Below are 19,774 nucleotides of genomic sequence, written 5' to 3'. Positions count from 1 at the left end.
GTCACCATAATGACATTAGTACTCACCACCATTACCAAGTTGTTACCAGAACGATCCCAGTACTCACCACCATAACCATGTTGTCACCATAATGACATTAGTACTCACCACCATTACCAAGTTGTTACCAGAACGATCCCATTACTCACCACCATAACCATGTTGTCACCATAATGACATTAGTACTCACCACCATTGCCAAGTTGTTACCAGAACGATCCCAGTACTCACCACCATAACCATGTTGTCACCATAATGACACTAGCACTCAACATAGTACTGTTCTGAATGAAGCTCTCCAGTTTTCAACCAGTCAATTACATGGTCAGAATTACTGAATTGTCCGTCTCTCTCAGGGCCTACTCATTCCACGTCAGTGCTGATGGCCAAATGCAGCCTGTGCCATTCCCTCCAGATGCTCTGATTGGTCCAGGGATCCCACGACATGCCCGCCAAATCAACACGCTGAGCCACGGGGAGGTGGTGTGTGCCGTCACCATCTCCAACCCCACCAGACACGTCTACACTGGAGGGAAGGGCTGTGTCAAGATCTGGGACATCAGCCAGCCAGGCAGCAAGAACCCTGTCTCTCAACTAGACTGTCTGGTATAACCAATAGTATTACTGATAATTAGGCATGCACCACTGTATCTGCCAGCAGTTGGTATCAGATCAGCATACTGTAGCCAAAATAAATTATATTCTTTTGGCCGATTGCTATAAATCTGCCAGATATTTCAGAATGATTGTGCTTTTCTAACGTTTCCACTGCATTCCTTCATTCATTTATACTGTTGTGCTCTGTCATAGCAAAACCATAGCTGACACAGCAAGAAAAAGGAATCTTGACATTAACTTTTTGTTAGACACTTGAATAGCATTTTCTTTGTATACAGATAATCTGTTTAGTTATAACAGTGTTCTTAAGGTTATTGAACTCCTGGTGCTGTTATTTTCAAACCATAGTCAAGCCAGACAGGGAATCCAGCACACTCTCTGTGGACTGGAACCATGAGAAACCTCAGTGTGTGTGCTGTCTTCATTAGGGGAGAGTGGAACCATGACAGACTGGAACCATGAGAAACTTCAGTGTGTGTGCTGTCTTCATTAGGGGAGAGTGGAACCATGACAGACTGGAACCATGAGAAACTTCAGTGTGTGTGCTGTCTTCATTAGGGGAGAGTGGAACCATGACAGACTGGAACCATGAGAAACTTCAGTGTGTGTGCTGTCTTCATTAGGGGAGAGTGGAACCATGACAGACTGGAACCATGAGAAACTTCAGTGTGTGTGCTGTCTTCATTAGTGGAGAGTGGAACCATGACAGACTGGAACCATGAGAAACTTCAGTGTGTGTGCTGTCTTCATTAGGGGAGAGTGGAACCATGACAGACTGGAACCATGAGAAACTTCAGTGTGTGTGCTGTCTTCATTAGGGGAGAGTGGAACCATGACAGACTGGAACCATGAGAAACTTCAGTGTGTGTGCTGTCTTCATTAGGGGAGAGTGGAACCATGACAGACTGGAACCATGAGAAACTTCAGTGTGTGTGCTGTCTTCATTAGGGGAGAGTGATAGACACAGTAACAACATGTGCAGTACCGTAGCTTACTGGAGTGGATCGTTGAAAGATTCTACCGCAAGATACTTTACCCCCAAATTCACCGAGAGCCATTGTTTCTGTTTTCTTCCATTGTTTTGTTCACGCCCGTGGTGGTTTTCAATGTTAGTTTGAAGTGCAACTGCTAGCAAGGTCAAATTACCTCAGGACAGTCTGATTCTAGTCAAATTACCTCAGGATAGTCTGATTCTAGTCAAATTACCTCAGGATAGTCTGATTCTAGTCAAATTACCTCAGGATAGTCTGATTCTAGTCAAATTACCTCAGGATAGTCTGATTCTAGTCAAATTACCTCAGGATAGTCTGATTCTAGTCAAATTACCTCAGGATAGTCTGATTCTAGTCAAATTACCTCAGGATAGTCTGATTCTAGTCAAATTACCTCAGGATAGTCTGATTCTAGTCAAATTACCTCAGGATAGTCTGATTCTAGTCAAATTACCTCAGGATAGTCTGATTCTAGTCAAATTACCTCAGGATAGTCTGATTCTAGTCAAATTACCTCAGGATAGTCTGATTCTAGTCAAATTACCTCAGGATAGTCTGATTCTAGTCAAATTACCTCAGGATAGTCTGATTCTAGTCAAATTACCTCAGGATAGTCTGAATCTAGTCAAATTACCTCAGGATAGTCTGATTCTAGTCAAATTACCTCAGGATAGTCTGATTCTAGTCAAATTACCTCAGGATAGTCTGATTCTAGTCAGCTTGCGAGTGGTGGCAAACAGACGCCTGTAAGACATCATACCGCAAATCACCCGTGGACTCCACAACAAACCCGCCCAAAGGCTATTTTTTCTATACAACCCTATCTGAAAATCAACCTGCCCAAGCCTATTTTTGGCACATTGTCATTAATAATAGGCCAGTTTGGCAACACTGCCACAAGTGCTGTTGTCTTTGTTACCTTGGTAACCTCCTTTCAGGCACAGCTGAACCTTTTCAATCTGTGATTTTTCTTAGCTCAGAATAGCCTATAATTTTCTTATAGGTGCATCCCTAATGATGATAATACATCTGAAAACTTAATCTAAAACCACAACAAATATTTACAACATAACTGAAAGTTAAAGCAAGCCCATAGTATTACTTTCCAATGTAGTTACTGATTGACTATTCAGTAATACAGATTTGTTTGGGAACATGATTTAGTTGCATCGACTGTAAGTGGTCCCTGTCAACAATAGAAAGATATGGGCTGGCCAGGACCTGTATTGACTCTCCCTGTCAGCAGTAAAAAGAAATGGGCTGGCCAGAATCCATATTGACTATGTCCCAATCAACAATAAAAAGATATGAGCCTGCCAGAACCCTTATCGACTCCATGTCTATCAACAGTAGAACGATATGAGCTGGCCAGAACCTGTATTGACTCTGTCCCCTTAGTGAAGGTAGTCCCCTGGCCCAGTGGCACGGCTCTCTGTCTTAAGCACTGGAAGAAAAACAGCCTTCTGACAGGGACACCAGCCAGACCCCCAGTACTGATGCTGTCTCTCCTCTAACTGAAAATCTCCTGTCTGCCTGACTGTCTGTGTCTGTCTGCCAGTCTGTGTGCCTGTTTGTCAGCCCTTCTATCTGTCTGTCTGCTTTTGGGCCTGTCTGCCTGTTTGTCTTACTGCATGTCTGTCTTACTGTCTGTCTGTTTGACCAGTTAAAGAGTGAAATGCCACCACTCCGACTAACTCATGTTTAATTATAACTCTGTGTGTGTGTGTGTGTGTGTGTGTATGTATGTGTGTGTGTGTGTGTGTGTGTGTGTGTGTGGCTAGAACAGTGTTCCCAGCTCCTTTGTGTGACCGTCCTGAGCCAGTGTAGATTACCTCATACATCTTATTGTAAAGAGCATTGCGTTGCTCCCTGTCTAAACAGTTGTGCTCAGAAGTGTGCATACCCTTGGAGAAATATCTGTACAATCTGTAAAGAAAACATGAGTGAGCAGGCAAAACACAGGCCTTTTATTTCTTATGAGATTCACATTCAACCATAGGTCATAACAGAATGTCACAATCATAAAACAAAACAGGGCAACAAAGAAAAAAATTAACTGACCCCCGTTCAAAAGTCTGCATACCCTTAGTTCTTAATACAGTGTATTGCCCCCTTTAGCATCAATGACAGCGTGCAGTGTTTTGTAAAAGTTGTCCATGAGGCCCTGAATTCTTGCAAGTGGTATAGCTGCCCATTCGTCTTGGCAAAATGCCTCCAGGTTATGCAAAGTCTTTGGTCATCTTGCATGAACCGCACGTTTGAGTTCTCCCCAGAGTGGCTCAATGATATTAAGGTCAGGAGACTGTGATGACCACTCCATAACCTTCACCTTTTTCTACTGTAACCACTGGAGGGTCAACTTGGCATTTTGCTTAGGATCATTGTTGTCCTGGAAAGTCCAAGAGCGTCCCATGTCTGCCAGTATTTTCTGATAACCTGCTGCATTCATCTTGTCATCATTATTCACAAGATTCCCCCTTGTCTTTAGGGCTCTTTTTTGTTCAAGTATCATCGTATTGTGCTCCTTGAAACAACCACACCATCATTTTCCAGAGCAGCCTGTATTTCTCCTGAGGTTATCTGTGGGTTTTTCTTTGTATCCCAAACAATTCTTGAGTGATTGAACAGTACTGATTGGCATTTGCAAGGCTTTGGATATCTTTTTATATCCTTTTCCATCTTTATAAAGTTCCATTACCTTTAATTGCCATTTTAACCTGTGTGTGTCACCTTGTGTGTCTGTAACCAGGCCAAACATTCTAGGTTATGTAAACATTCCATCAGAGCCATTTGGGTGATTTCTGTTATCATTATGATTTAAAAAGGAGCCAAACAACTATGTGATAATAAATGGCTTCATGTGATCACTTTCTTTAAATACATTTAAACATTTTTTAAAAAATATTTTAAAAATCAATGCCAGAATTTCCCCATTTCTGCCAGGGTATTAAAACTTATGAGCATCACTTTAAATAACGCTTGATTTGGTTTGATCTCCTTCCACCAGAACAGGGATAACTACATCCGATCCTGTAAACTGCTTCCTGATGGCCGTACCCTGATAGTAGGAGGGGAGGCCAGCACGCTGACTATCTGGGACCTGGCCTCCCAGACTCCTCGGATCAAGGCGGAGCTCACCTCCTCCGCCCCGGCCTGCTATGCCTTGGCCATCTCCCCCGACGCCAAGGTCTGCTTCTCCTGCTGCAGTGACGGGAACATCGCCGTCTGGGACCTCCACAACCAGACCCTCGTCAGGTGAGAAGGGAGACCGGAGAGGGGAAGAAAGGATAACGGAAACGGAGCATACGGGTGGAGGAGGAGAAGGGAAAACAGAAGAGGGACATAAGGGTGGAGGAGGAGAAGGGAAAACAGAAGAGGGACATATGGGTGGAGGAGGAGAAGGGAAAACAAGAGGGACATATGGGTGGAGGAGGAGAAGGGAAAACAGAAGAGGGACATATGGGTGGAGGAGGTGAAGGGAAAACAGAAGAGGGACATAAGGGTGGAGGAGGAGAAGGGAAAACAGAAGAGGGACATATGGGTGGAGGAGGAGAAGGGAAAACAGAAGAGGGACATATGGGTGGAGGAGGAGAAGGGAAAACAGAAGAGGGACATATGGGTGGAGGAGGAGAAGGGAAAACAGAAGAGGGACATATGGGTGGAGGAGGAGAAGGGAAAACAGAAGAGGGACATACGGGTGGAGGAGGAGAAGGGAAGGGCTGTAATGTTGGTGGGTTTTCTGGTGTCTGGTGGGTTGTAGGAGTGTGGTTTCTAAGGACGTATTTGTATGTTGTTTTCATCTGTTTCTTCAGGCAGTTCCAGGGTCACACTGATGGGGCCAGCTGCATAGACATCTCCCATGACGGGACCAAGTTGTGGACAGGAGGCCTGGACAACACTGTCCGCTCCTGGGACCTGAGGGAGGGACGGCAGCTACAGCAACACGACTTCACCTCACAGGTACACAGTCCTCCTCCTTCACATGTACATGCGCACTTCTCAGTCCTGCATTGCCAAACTGGTTCAAACATGTTGTATGTGTGTCCAGATCTTCTCTCTAGGCTACTGTCCCACAGGGGAGTGGCTGGCCGTTGGCATGGAGAGTAGTAATGTAGAGGTCCTCCACCACACCAAACCTGACAAGTACCAGCTGCACCTCCACGAGAGCTGTGTGCTCTCTCTCAAGTTTGCCAACTGCGGTAAGAACACCCTAGCACACTACCGTAATCACCCTGACTAAGGTTAGCCCAGTGTTCCTACCACACTACCGTAATCACCCTGACTAAGGTTAGCCCAGTGTTCCTACCACACTATCGTAATCACCCTGACTAAGGTTAGCCCAGTGTTCCTACCACACTACCGTAATCACCCTGACTAAGGTTAGCCCAGTGTTCCTACCACACTATCGTAATCACCCTGACTAAGGTTAGCCCAGTGTTCCTACCACACTACCGTAATCACCCTGACTAAGGTTAGCCCAGTGTTCCTACCACACTACCGTAATCACCCTGACTAAGGTTAGCCCAGTGTTCCTACCACACTATCGTAATCACCCTGACTAAGGTTAGCCCAGTGCTTCTACCACACTACCGTAATCACCCTGACTAAGGTTAGCCCAGTGTTCCTACCACACTACCGTAATCACCCTGACTAAGGTTAGCCCAGTGTTCCTACCACACTACCGTAATCACCCTGACTAAGGTTAGCCCAGTGTTCCTACCACACTACCGTAATCACCCTGACTAAGGTTAGCCCAGTGTTCCTACCACACTACCGTAATCACCCTGACTAAGGTTAGCCCAGTGTTCCTACCACACTACCGTAATCACCCTGACTAAGGTTAGCCCAGTGTTCCTACCACACTACCGTAATCACCCTGACTAAGGTTAGCCCAGTGCTTCTACCACACTACCGTAATCACCCTTACTAAGGTTAGCCCAGTGTTCCTACCACACTACCGTAATCACCCTGACTAAGGTTAGCCCAGTGCTTCTACCACCAGGGATTGAGAACCTTTCAACCTGTAGTTCCCACACAGGCAGATCCTTCATAACTTCTGGATGTGAGGGTTGAGGTTTTTTATGGGGTCTGTTTCCTACTTTAACAGGTGACATGACTCTATCCACTTTCCATCTATCCCTCACTTCTCTCTCTCTCTCTCCCTCATCCCCCTCCTCTAACCCCACCCCCACCGCGCTCTCTCTCTGGTTTCCAGGTAAATGGTTTGTGTCCACGGGGAAGGATAACCTGCTGAATGCTTGGAGGACTCCTTATGGGGCCAGTATATTCCAGGTACAACAGCTGATCAATACACGCTCTGGTTCCTGTGTGTTTAGATAGAGGGGGGGAAAGGTATAGTGACTGCACTCTCAGGGGTTTAGTGTTGTTAAATAGTGACTGCACTCTCAGGGGTTTAGTGTTATTAAATAGTGACTGCAGTCTCAGGGGGTTTAGTGTTGTTGAGTAGTGACTGCAGTCTCAGTGGGTTTTGTGTTGTTGAGTAGTGACTGCAGTCTCAGGTGGTTTAGTGTTGTTGAGTAGTGACTGCAGTCTCAGTGGGTTTTGTGTTGTTGAGTAGTGACTGCACTCTCAGGGGTTTAGTGTTGTTAAATAGTGACTGCACTCTCAGGGGTTTAGTGTTATTAAATAGTGACTGCAGTCTCAGGGGGTTTAGTGTTGTTGAGTAGTGACTGCAGTCTCAGTGGGTTTTGTGTTGTTGAGTAGTGACTGCAGTCTCAGGTGGTTTAGTGTTGTTGAGTAGTGACTGCAGTCTCAGTGGGTTTTGTGTTGTTGAGTAGTGACTGCAGTCTCAGGGGGTTTAGTGTTGTTAAATAGTGACTGCAGTCTCAGGGGGTTTTGTGTTGTTGAGTAGTGACTGCAGTCTCAGGTGGTTTAGTGTTGTTGAGTAGTGACTGCAGTCTCAGGTGGTTTAGTGTTGTTGAGTAGTGACTGCAGTCTCAGGTGGTTTAGTGTTGTTGAGTAGTGACTGCAGTCTCAGGTGGTTTAGTGTTGTTAAATAGTGACTGCAGTCTCAGGGGGTTTAGTGTTGTTGAGTAGTGACTGCAGTCTCAGGGGGTTTTGTGTTGTTGAGTAGTGACTGCAGTCTCAGTTGGTTTAGTGTTGTTGAGTAGTGACTGCAGTCTTAGGTGGTTTAGTGTTGTTAAATAGTGACTGCAGTCTCAGGGGGTTTTGTGTTGTTGAGTAGTGACTGCAGTCTCAGGGGGTTTTGTGTTGTTGAGTAGTGACTGCAGTCTCAGGGGGTTTTGTGTTGTTGAGTAGTGACTGCAGTCTCAGGTGGTTTAGTGTTGTTGAGTAGTGACTGCAGTCTCAGGGGGTTTTGTGTTGTTGAGTAGTGACTGCAGTCTCAGGGGGTTTTGTGTTGTTGAGTAGTGACTGCAGTCTCAGGTGGTTTAGTGTTGTTGAGTAGTGACTGCAGTCTCAGGGGGTTTTGTGTTGTTGAGTAGTGACTGCAGTCTCAGGGGGTTTAGTGTTGAATATTCATTGCAGTCTTGGGGGTTGGGGTGACGTTAGGTTTGGGGCGGCGTTAGGTTTGGGGAGGTGAAGGTGGTTTTGAGTAATGTTAGGTTTAGGCAGACGGTGGTTTAGTTGGATGGTGGTTTAGGGGTGATGTTATGGTTTGGGGCAACGTTAGGTTTGGGATGACAGTGGTTTAGGCGGACAGTGGTTTGGGGAGATGTTATGGTTTGGGGTGATGTTAGGTTTGGGGTGAAGGTGGTTTAGGGGGACAGTGGTTTGGGGTTATGTTAGGTTTTGGGGGACGGTGGTTTAGGGGGACAGTGGTTTGGCGTGATGTTAGGTTTAGGGTGATGGTGGTTTAGGGGGACAGTGGTTTGGGGTAATGTTAGGTTTAGGGTGAAGGTGGTTTTGTGGGACAGTGGTTTGGGGTGATGTTAGGTTTAGGGTGAAGGTAGTTTTGTGGGACAGTGGTTTGGGGTAATGTTAGGTTTAGGGTGAAGGTGGTTTAAGGGGACAGTGGTTTGGGGTAATGTTAGGTTTACGGTGAAGGTAGTTTTGTGGGACAGTGGTTTGGGGTAATGTTAGGTTTAGGGTGAAGGTGGTTTAAGGGGACAGTGGTTTGGGGTGATGTTAGGTTCAGGGTGAAAGTGGTTTAGGGTGACAGTGGTTTGGGGTGATGTTAGGTTTAGGGTGAAGGTGGTTTAGGGTGACAGTGGTTTGGGGTAATGTTAGGTTTAGGGTGAAGGTGGTTTTGTGGGACAGTGGTTTGGGGTGATGTTAGGTTTAGGGTGAAGGTGGTTTAAGGGGACAGTGGTTTGGGGTAATGTTAGGTTTAGGGTGAAGGTGGTTTTGTGGGACAGTGGTTTGGGGTGATGTTAGGTTTAGGGTGATGGTGGTTTAGGGGGACAGTGGTTTGGGGTGATGTTAGGTTTAGGGTGAAGGTGGTTTTGTGGGACAGTGGTTTGGGGTAATGTTAGGTTTAGGGTGAAGGTGGTTTAGGGTGACAGTGGTTTGGGGTGATGTTAGGTTCAGGGTGAAGGTGGTTTAGGGTGACAGTGGTTTGGGGTGATGTTAGGTTTAGGGTGAAGGTGGTTTAGGGGGACAGTGGTTTGGGGTGATGTTAGGTTTAGGGTGAAGGTGGTTTTGTGGGACAGTGGTTTGGGGTGATGTTAGGTTTAGGGTGATGGTGGTTTAGGGTGACAGTGGTTTGGGGTGATGGTGGTTTAGGGTGATGGTGGTTTAGGGTGATGGTGGTTTAGGGTGACAGTGGTTTGGGGTACTGTTAGGTTTAGGGTGATGGTGGTTTAGGGTGACAGTGGTTTGGGGTGATGTTAGGTTTAGGGTGAAGGTGGTTTAAGGTGACAGTGGTTTGGGGTGATGTTAGGTTTAGGGTGAAGGTGGTTTTGTGGGACAGTGGTTTGGGGTGATGTTAGGTTTAGGGTGAAGGTGGTTTAAGGGGACAGTGGTTTGGGGTAATGTTAGGTTTAGGGTGAAGGTGGTTTTGTGGGACAGTGGTTTGGGGTGATGTTAGGTTTAGGGTGATGGTGGTTTAGGGGGACAGTGGTTTGGGGTGATGTTAGGTTTAGGGTGAAGGTGGTTTTGTGGGACAGTGGTTTGGGGTAATGTTAGGTTTAGGGTGAAGGTGGTTTTGTGGGACAGTGGTTTGGGGTAATGTTAGGTTTAGGGTGAAGGTGGTTTTGTGGGACAGTGGTTTGGGGTGATGTTAGGTTTAGGGTGATGGTGGTTTAGGGGGACAGTGGTTTGGGGTGATGTTAGGTTTAGGGTGATGGTGGTTTAGGGGGACAGTGGTTTGGGGTGATGTTAGGTTTAGGGTGAAGGTGGTTTTGTGGGACAGTGGTTTGGGGTGATGTTAGGTTTAGGGTGATGGTGGTTTAGGGTGACAGTGGTTTGGGGTGATGTTAGGTTTAGGGTGATGGTGGTTTAGGGTGACAGTGGTTTGGGGTGATGTTAGGTTTAGGGTGACAGTGGTTTGGGGTGATGTTAGGTTTAGGGTGATGGTGGTTTAGGGTGACAGTGGTTTGGGGTGATGTTAGGTTTAGGGGGACAGTGGGTTGGATGTTGTTGGGCCGTAGTTAGAGTCCTGGCAGTAGGGGATGACATGTCTTGCAAACTTAACCGAGTGAATATGTCTTCCACACCAGTCAAAGGAGTCCTCATCGGTCCTGAGCTGTGACATCTCCGCAGATGACAAGTACATCGTGACAGGCTCTGGAGACAAGAAGGCCACCGTCTACGAAGTCATCTACTAGACAGATGGACGGGACGTACAGGAGTGGGGAGGACAGGAGGTCCTCACTGGGGCACCGGAGGACCTTCTCAACTGCCTGGCTGCCCTGCCTGACCCCCAGACAGCTTGTAGGCAGCCTTGGGGCAGAACATGGACTGGGAGGATAGGGGCGGGGTCTGTTCTGGGAGGAGCTGGACGTTGCTGTGATGCACAACAAGACTGGAACCTTTTGGCTCCGCCCCCTCTTGCAGTAATGATTAATGACTTGTACATTTTACTGAGCCGAGGCTGTTTCTGCACAGGCACGAAGACCACGAGAGAATAGTGTATTGCTTATTTCTCTTCAGTTAGCTGGATTTATTCTTTCTCTATTTGTTCTTTTGTACTGCGGCGGAACGGAGAACTTGAGGAGAACCAGTCACGGTTCTGTGAAACATTACTGCGGTCCGGTTCAGAGGGAGGACCTGCCTGGCTGAGTGCATTAAAGAGGAATAAATAAAATGTATTTTATGGGTTTATGTTCGGTACTGCGTCCAATTCTGCTCTTTCTGGCTGTGTTTGGAATGGCACCCTATTCCTTATGTAGGGCCCTACTTTGACCAGAGCCCTGTGGTGGAATGGCACCCTATTCCTTATGTAGGGCCCTACTTTGACCAGAGCCCTGTGGTGGAATGGGGTGCCATTAGGGAGGTAGTGTGAATGCTATCTCTGTCTCCTCTTTTTGGATCTCTGCTCCCTTGGGCGATGGTTATTAGGTTAGTTCTTTATAATAGGATTTTCTACTTCTGTTTTCCTTTTTTGGGGGGGGTCATCATTTCTCTCATGTTTCACATTTTTTTTGTTGGTGTTCATTTTCAGCCTGCGTTACTTCAGAAGTCAAACATGGACCTTTTTCTACCTGGTGAAAAACAAGTATTTTTGTTGCTGGACAGAAGAACATGAGAACTTGAATATGTTGTTTGGATTGAAGCAGTATGAGAGTCCTGTCTGGCCAGGCAGAGGAGAAGTGGAGGAGGTCTCGTCACACAGACGGGAAGTCTAGCTAGAGTTTGGCCAGTAACCAAAAGATCACTGGTTTCCGATCCCCATACCAGCAAGGTGAAAAATCTATTGATGTGCTTCAGGAAGGCGCATCTCCCAAATGGCTTGTGTAAGTCGATCTGGGAAAGAGTACCTCCTGTGTGACTAACATTTCAGTGTAACATTTCAGTGTAGTGTATCTTTGTAAAACTCTGGCCATAGCTAATTAGAAATCGGGCTTCTGGGTGGATAGAGATCATTCTAGATGTGATGACCGAGGTGTGTCTGTACATGGAGAGCACCTCATCAGATCCGTCTTTGGAAGGAAGGGCTTTTAAAGTACCTGGGTCACAGATGTCCATTAAGGGGTTGAACACAGCCGCAGTTACCGCGGCTCTGCAGTCTGAAGAACCACAGCTAGTTCTGCTGTCTTCACATCATCAACTTAAGAGGGATTTATTTTCTCTCTCTCTCCGGACTGTTTGAGCCAATTTCGCAGACACAGATTATGGACAGTTCTGGAGGAAAAAATCAAGCACACTTGTTTTCCACTGAAATAGATTTTTTGGTCCTGGACTTTTATTTTTGTCTGTGAGATGGTCCCTTAGTGTACCACTGTCAGTTCCCTAATGGAGGGTAGGCCGCTGTTCTACAATGAAACAACACCGTAAAGGGGCTTGTCATGTTTGGCAAGGTACTCGTTTGCTCTTCTTTGTGCAGGTCTCCACTGTCATCAGTGGTGTCCGTGTCACTTCCCATGGACTGGATGGGTTCAAACACACCACCAATATGTAGCAAGCTTTCTGTCATCAGCACTGACCATGTTTGTACAGTTGTCAATATTTCAATAAAGGTTTTTTTCATAAAAGTGAATTTGGTTTACTTTAGGTCATACATCATGTATCTGTATAATTGTTTGACCAAACAGGCCTTCCTATGTACAGTGGGGGGGTTATTTTCTCTTTAATGAGGCATATCGTTTTTCAGCAGTTCTTTCTGCTTTATGTCCTAGTTAACAAGAGGAAGTACTGCCTTGTTGTCTGTTAAAATACCTAGTAATATATTAATGAAATTACATTAGATGCCTACAAATTAATGGGTGGGTTTGTTATAAATATTTAATTTTTTCTTGTTTCAAAAAACATTATTTGGCTATATGTTGACAAGATGTTGGCCAGCGACCTGGACTATTGAGCCACCATTGAGCATTTTTCAATAGTCTCACTTGAGTATGGAAAACCACTGTTCCGCCCACTACAGTAACAGGTTAAACTCATCGTACTTCGTTCCACTGAAGTAACTCCATTATTGCCAGGAGCATCTACAGAGGAGCTACTCCAAGGCCACTCAACAGGAACACACACTTAAAGGATAACAGAACCTGCTAGTTCCTCCCTCCGCTCCGAGTGGGCTTTGAGATGTAGATCTCAGATGAACTGAGGTGCTACACCCTATTCCCTATATAATACACTATTGAACAGTGCTTTCTATAACTACTAGGGTTCTGTTTGGAACCCATGTTCTTTCTACCCTCTGTCTTTAAGTGGTTAGGATGTCTCTCTCTTCCTGAGATGAGCTGCTGCCCACGCTATTGTGTGTGTGATAGAGAAAGTAGGTTCAATTGTGTGAGGCAGCATACTCCTTATATTGCCATTTTAGGTTAATAAGCGCATGAAGGACCAGATGCTTTTAGTGTTACTTGGTATACCAGGTCACTAACACCCCCCCCCCCCCCCACACACACACACACACTCTGCTCCACTCCTTCCACCCGTTTCTCTCACCCCCAATAAGTCTCATTTTCATTGCCTGTTGCAAATTGTTTTGCTACTGTTTGCCCCAATGAACAAGTGTCTGTGTTTGCCAGAATTATCGTCTGTTGCAATTTTGCTGATATGCTGTAAGTACCGTGTAACCTCAGTTTGGCCCTGTCTGAATGGTGAGGTACTTCAGTCTGGCCCTGTCTGAATGGAGAGGTACTTCAGTCTGGCCCTGTCTGAATGGTGAGGTACTTCAGTCTGGCCCTGAATGGAGAGGTACCTCAGTCTGACCCTGTTTGGTGAGGTAACAGTCTGGCCCTGTCTGAATAGTGAGATACCTCAGTCTGGCCCTGTCTCTGAATGATGTGGTACCTCATTGTGGACCTCTTGGCTAATCTTTGAACAGGATTTGAACTCTGGTCTCACAATGACACAGCTAAATGCAAAGCAGTGACATCCATTAAAATCCATTTTGCCTTGTAATTCCTAGGAATGGCCCTATGCAGAATGTATCTACCCAAGGCCCTGTGCTCAAAAAAGAAAGTGTTCTTGGAGGGTCCTTGAGGGGTTCTTCACACTGAAACTGGGGGAATCCTTATAAGTTTTTCCAAGAACCGTCTAAAAGTGTTCTTCGATTTACAATTTGGAGGCCCTGTTGTTGTAGATTTTATAGCGGGTAGGTTGTTCATATAATTCTTTGCGTAGCAAGTATATATACTTCTTCACAATACCTTTTGACATTTTGCTTTAAGGAACTCATAGGGCTTCCCCCACTCATATGACATACCTCAAAACTGCAGGGGATGTCTTTTCTTTTTAGAGTGAAGCGGTAACAGCACTTGGATAGCATATGACTGGGCCCTAGTGAGACAAAGTGTATTAAATAGAGAATATCATGGTATCTGGGGCACATGTAATGTCTTTACTGTTGGCTGGAGGCTGTGCTGCTATAATCCACAATTGGAGTGCATTCTAGTGAAATCACAGACAGACAGACAGACAGACAGACAGACCACCAGGTTTTCTGTTCCTGTGGAGGGATGGGGGAGGAGGGTGAAATGTTGTCATGGAAACGGTTAGAGGGTGGTCCTCTATATTTCGCTCCTCTCTTTCTCTCCCTCTCTCCATCAATCTCTCGTTCTCTCCCTCTCTCCATCAATCAGTCTCCGTCTCTCTGTCTCTCTCCGTCAGTCTCCCTCTCCCATGGGAGGTTTAGCAATCAGAAATCAAAGGCCAGGTTTCTATGTTTGCTTCCTACAAGCCCTCTGCTCTCCAAACCCCTAACCAGCCAGGCAGCCAACCAGGCTTAGCCCTGATAACAGGACCAGACAGCAGTTCCCGGAGTCCACTGACTGACTGAGGATAAACATCAACAGAGCAGAGCAGTCATCAACAGGACACACTACACACACACACTATACACACAGACACACACACTACACACACACACTATACACATCTGATTCTCCTGAAGTGTGATGTCTGGCAGTGGAAGCCTGTCCCCTCAGTGACACTTAGGATTCGTTTGCTGTGTTTCGCTTTGGGGAGGGTCACAGGACACTCTGGTATGTTGGACAGTTTTGTGTTCATTCCAAGCATCTACATAATGAATTCCACGACGGTAATTCAATATTATTACTTGTTACTTTAAATACGATTATTTTAATTAGGTTTGTCTGATACTTAGCTATGAGGCTGAGAAGGTACCAGCTAACAAGAGTCCTGTTTCTTTGATGTGAAGATCAAGAAGAGTACAAGCAGTGTTTTATTATTTTATCACGGTCATTATGCTTACATGATAATTATATTTTCACACAGTCTTTGATTTAGACACAGCTGGGGGTGTGAAAGCTGCAATTTGCATTATACAATGAAACACTGGTTGTTTTAACTATTAACAAGTTTTCAGATCTAAAACAGGCAAACATACTGACAAATTGATACACACTGTCCTTGGTTGTCTGACATTAGTAGCTAGATCTCTCTCCCCTGTGTTTTGATGACCCTGAGGCGTTTCCATTTACACACACTGTCCTTGGTTGTATGACATTTGTAGCTAGATCTCTCTCCCCTGTGTGGTGATGACCCTGAGGTGTTTACATTTACACACACTGTCCTTGGTTGTCTGACATTAGTAGCTAGATTTCTCTCCCCTGTGTGGTGATGACCCTGAGGTGTTTACATTTACACACACTGTCCTTGGTTGTCTGACATTAGTAGCTAGATCTCTCTCCCCTGTGTGGTGATGACCCTGAGGTGTTTCCATTGACACACACTGTCCTTGGTTGTCTGACATTAGTAGCTAGATCTCTCTCCCCTGTGTGGTGATGACCCTGAGGTGTTTCCATTGACACACACTGTCCTTGGTTGTCTGACATTAGTAGCTAGATCTCTCTCCCCTGTGTGGTGATGACCCTGAGGCATTTCCCTCCATTCTTTTCTCTCCTCACTCTTTGTATCTCACACAGTCTCTTTCACTCTGTTTGTCTCTCACTCTGTCCTTCCATTCCAATCTCTTGGTCTTTGTCTATTTTTTCCTTATCTCAGTCAGGAGAATATACAAGAGTCTAGACACTTCTGTGTGTGAGTGTGTGTGGCTGAATGTAGTATCTTTCTGTCAGTTTCATCAGTTGTCCCTATACTCATCCCACCAGAGCTGGTCTAACCCTGTCCCTTTACTCATCCCTCTGGAGCTGGTCTAACCCTGTCCCTTTACTCATCCCTCTGGAGCTGGTCTAACCCTGTCCCTTTACTCATCCTTCTGGAGCTGGTCTAACCCTGTCCCTGTACTCATCCCTCTGGAGCTGGTCTAACCCTGTCCCTTTACTCATCCCTCTGGAGCTGGTCTAACCCTGTCCCTTTACTCATTCTTCTTGAGCTGGTCTAACCCTGTCCCTTTACTCATCCCTCTGGAGCTGGTCTAACCCTGTCCCTTTACTCATTCCTCTGGAGCTAGTCTAACTCTGTCCCTTTACTCATCCCTCTGGAGCTGGTCTAACCCTGTCCCTTTACTCATTCCTCTGGAGCTAGTCTAACTCTGTCCCTTTACTCATCCCTCTGGAGCTGGTCTAACCCTGTCCCTTTACTCATCCCTCTGGAGCTGGTCTAACCCTGTCCCTTTACTCATCCCTCTGGAGCTGGTCTAACCCTGTCCCTTTACTCATCCCTCTGGAGCTGGTCTAACCCTGTCCCTTTACTCATCCCTCTGGAGCTAGTCTAACCCTGCCTCGGTACTCATCCTCAACTTCAAAACACTCACGTTACCATGGTTACAAAACACTGACATTACCATGTGAAAGACACTGCGACCCCAGGGCTCCAGCCCACCCTCTTCCCTAGTGACCATGGCTACAAGGGCTTTGGTCAAACGGAGTGTTCTAAGTAGGGAATAGGATGTTATTTAGAGGAGAGCCTTGTAGTCTGACCACGCGCCCAGAAAGCCAAATGCGTCTGATTTCAAGGGTTATTTAACCTCTATTCAGAAAGCAACAAAGACTGGGTTGTATGTCGTCCTGAAAACAGAGAACAGGATGATTGGGGAAGGGGGTGAGGAGAGAGGAGGAGAGGACAGGATGATTGGGGAAGGGGGTGAGGAGGTAGGAGGAGAGGACAGGATGATTGGGGAAGGGGGTGAGGAGAGAGGAGGAGAGGACAGGATGATTGGGGAAGGGGGTGAGGAGGTAGGAGGAGAGGACAGGATGATTGGGGAAGGGGGTGAGGAGGGAGGAGGAGAGGACAGGATGATTGGGGAAGGGGGTGAGGAGGGAGGAGGAGAGGACAGGATGATTGGGGAAGGGGGTGAGGAGGTAGGAGGAGAGGACAGGATGATTGGGGAAGGGGGTGAGGAGGGAGGAGGAGAGGACAGGATGATTGGGGAAGGGGGTGAGGAGAGAGGAGGAGAGGACAAGATGATTGGGGAAGGGGGTGAGGAGAGAGGAGGAAAGGACAGGATGATTGGGGAAGGGGGTGAGGAGAGAGGAGGAAAGGACAGGATGGCAGACCTCATTTGTTCCCCCTCTTTAATTTAGTCTGTCTCTATTCCCTGTGAAGAGCGTTTGCATTTTCTCCCTCTTTATCCGACTAAACCCCAGACTCTTTCCCTCTCCCTCTCTGCCCTTCTCTTTTCTGTCTCTTACTCCCCTTGTCCTCTTTTCCTCTCCCTCTCTGCCCTTCTCTTTTCTGTCTCTTACTCCCCTTGTCCTCTTTTCCTCTCCCTCTCTGCCCTTCTCTTTTCTGTCTCTTACTCCCCTTGTCCTCTTTTCCTCTCCCTCTCTCCACCTCCACCCCATTTCTCCCAGAACTCTGTTCGATCATGTGATAAATGCGTTAAATGTATGGCCATTGCCAGAATAAACTAGATGGGAAGGAGGGAACAAGTTGGCCCAAAGAGGACAGAAAGCTGTAGTGTCTTTATTATGTCCCTTATTTACCAGGAAGTGAGTCATTATTCAGGCTTGACTCATAAATGGCACCCTTTCCCCCTACCGTGAACCATATTATCGGGTATATTTCTTGTTATTGCTACTGAGAAGGGGTTAGTACCTTTTTCATTAAATTAGCATTTTTGGGAAATGGGCCAGAACACATTTCACTATTAGTCAATGTAACCATTTTTAGGAAAGTGAAACCTAGACACCACAAAAACTCTTTGTATAATTCACTAACGGCATGGTCTTCTATTTCATCACAGAGTAAAGAATGTATTCACATTCCTTTAGACCTTTCTGGTTTCATCTTCCATACATCTGTTAATAACCATGTTGTCCTAAAAACTGTGCTATTTAAAATCCAGTACAATGACAACATAGATTCCCTCCCACAAATTTTTGGTTCATCTCTTGGCTCATCTTTTCTTGATAATATGTGTTAGGTATCCTTCATTTAATCATGGAAATCAAATTTGATGCTGTCTTTGCTGTGGAGCTCAGAGATGATCCTGTCAGATTAGTCATTCTCCTTTGGCTGTGTGAATGTTATGGTAAGAGTGGTTGTACATTATATTAATCTTAAGGACCCAGTCCTGCTCCACTCCTCCCTCTGCAGGATTTCTTGCCCTACTTGTTCCTTGCCTCCTGGTCCCAATGTCCCCTTGCCTCCTGGTCCCATGGCCCCTTTGCCTTCTAGTCCCATGGCCCCCTTGCCTCCTGGTCCCATAGTCCCCTTGCCGCCTGGTCCCATCGTCCCCTTGCCTTCTAGTCCCATGGTCCCCTTGCCTCCTTGTCCCATAGTCCCCTTGCCTCCTTGTCCCATAGTCCCCTTGCCTCCTTGTCCCATAGTCCCCTTGCCTCCTTGTCCCATAGTCCCCTTGCCTCCTGGTCCCATGGTCCCCTTGCCTTCTAGTCCCATGGTCCCCTTGCCTTCTGGTGTCCTGGTCCCCTTGCCTCCCAGTCCCCTGGGTTTAGTCGATACCCAGCTCACCCCCCTTTCCATTTGTTTGTGTATTTACTGTATCATGGAGGAACTCTTTAATTTGCTGCACTGATCAAACAAACCCAAGTCTACTGGGTCAGGGAGGGGGGAGGCAATGGGGAAGCCACAGGGAAGGGGGTTGGAGGGTGTTGTTTATTGGGGTGAAGATAAGGAGCAGTTTAATGAAGGACGGGAGGTCATGCAGAACATTTTATTTAGGCCCATTTTTTCATTATATGTGGGGGGGTTCATTTCCCCCTTCTTGGTTAGACATGCGCCTTGATCTTGTAGTGAATGGCAGCTTTAACTGGAAACAGGGCACCATTTAACACTAACTACAGCGACATTTTCTCAATGGCCTTTTGTGTATATCCTTACCTAGGATGCCAAACATTCTGGAGGGAACGGTATATTTTTCTGGGAATACTCAAGCTAACGTGTGAGAACGTTGTAGACAGGAGAGAGAAGGGGAGGGAGATTGAGAAAAATAGAAAGGGGAAGAAAGTCGTGTCTCATTGTCAGATTCCTTTTCTGTCTAGAGAGCACACTCCAATGTAACGACCTGTTCCTTCCGATTAGCCTCTAATCAGAACTGTCTTCCACGCATGGCTGCTGTTTCCACAGTGCACTAACTAGCTAGGCTAATCGCTAATCCACTCATTCTGCTCTGTGAACCGTAGCTAGCTCCCCATCCCACTCTGACACATAAAGGAGTGTCTGCCATGTCAGGGCCGGGGGGGCACATGAAGCCGCACATCAGGGCCTGGGGGCACATGAAGGCCCACGCCAGGGCCAGAGGGCACATGAGAGCCATGCTGCCCTGACAGGCAAAACTGCTGACAGGAAAAACTGCAAAAAATGCTGCTCAGAACACACGCAGTTAATAAGTTGCTCAGCCCAATGTATCACTCCAAGGACTACTCTTCTGTTGTTAGCAGAATCTTGACATTGACATCTCTGCTTGCTCTTTTTCTGCTTTTTCCCCTGGCTGTTACACAACCAAACACACACACACACACACAATGAGAGAGGCAGGCTGACCCAAAAAATTTGATTAAACCTAACATCCAACCCTTTACAGTAATTCTAACACTAATACCTATTGTAACTGTTACCCTAAACCTAACCCTTAACTAACATTTTTAAATATTGCGTGGACCTGCTTCGCTCAATAACCACTTTGGAACCAATTTTGCTAAGATTTTAACAATCATTTGTGTAACACTTTGTGTTGGAGCCCCAATTTCCAT

At 46.3% G+C, this 19,774-nt stretch overlaps 1 protein-coding gene across 8 annotated transcripts in view; it reads left to right on the top strand.

Annotated features, from left to right (window-relative positions):
* Positions 1-12,217, top strand: part of tle3a (TLE family member 3, transcriptional corepressor a) — a 44,847-nt gene extending 32,630 nt beyond the window's left edge. For all 8 annotated transcript variants that reach the window (XM_029114949.2, XM_029114947.2, XM_029114953.2 and 5 more), the window contains exons 15-20: positions 357-606; positions 4,618-4,865; positions 5,423-5,570; positions 5,659-5,809; positions 6,826-6,902; positions 10,250-12,217. In XM_029114949.2, the coding sequence (XP_028970782.2) occupies positions 357-606; positions 4,618-4,865; positions 5,423-5,570; positions 5,659-5,809; positions 6,826-6,902; positions 10,250-10,357 (982 nt within the window). In that variant the 3' untranslated portion in view covers positions 10,358-12,217. The remainder of the gene's footprint in view (positions 1-356; positions 607-4,617; positions 4,866-5,422; positions 5,571-5,658; positions 5,810-6,825; positions 6,903-10,249) is intronic.
* The last annotated feature ends 7,557 nt before the right edge of the window (positions 12,218-19,774 follow it).

Source organism: Esox lucius, chromosome 19 (assembly GCF_011004845.1).
Source record: "Esox lucius isolate fEsoLuc1 chromosome 19, fEsoLuc1.pri, whole genome shotgun sequence".
Classification (NCBI taxonomy): Eukaryota; Metazoa; Chordata; class Actinopteri; order Esociformes; family Esocidae; genus Esox; species Esox lucius.
The sequence above is the reverse complement of the archived record's forward strand: the minus strand, read 5'-3'. Positions and strand labels throughout refer to the sequence as shown.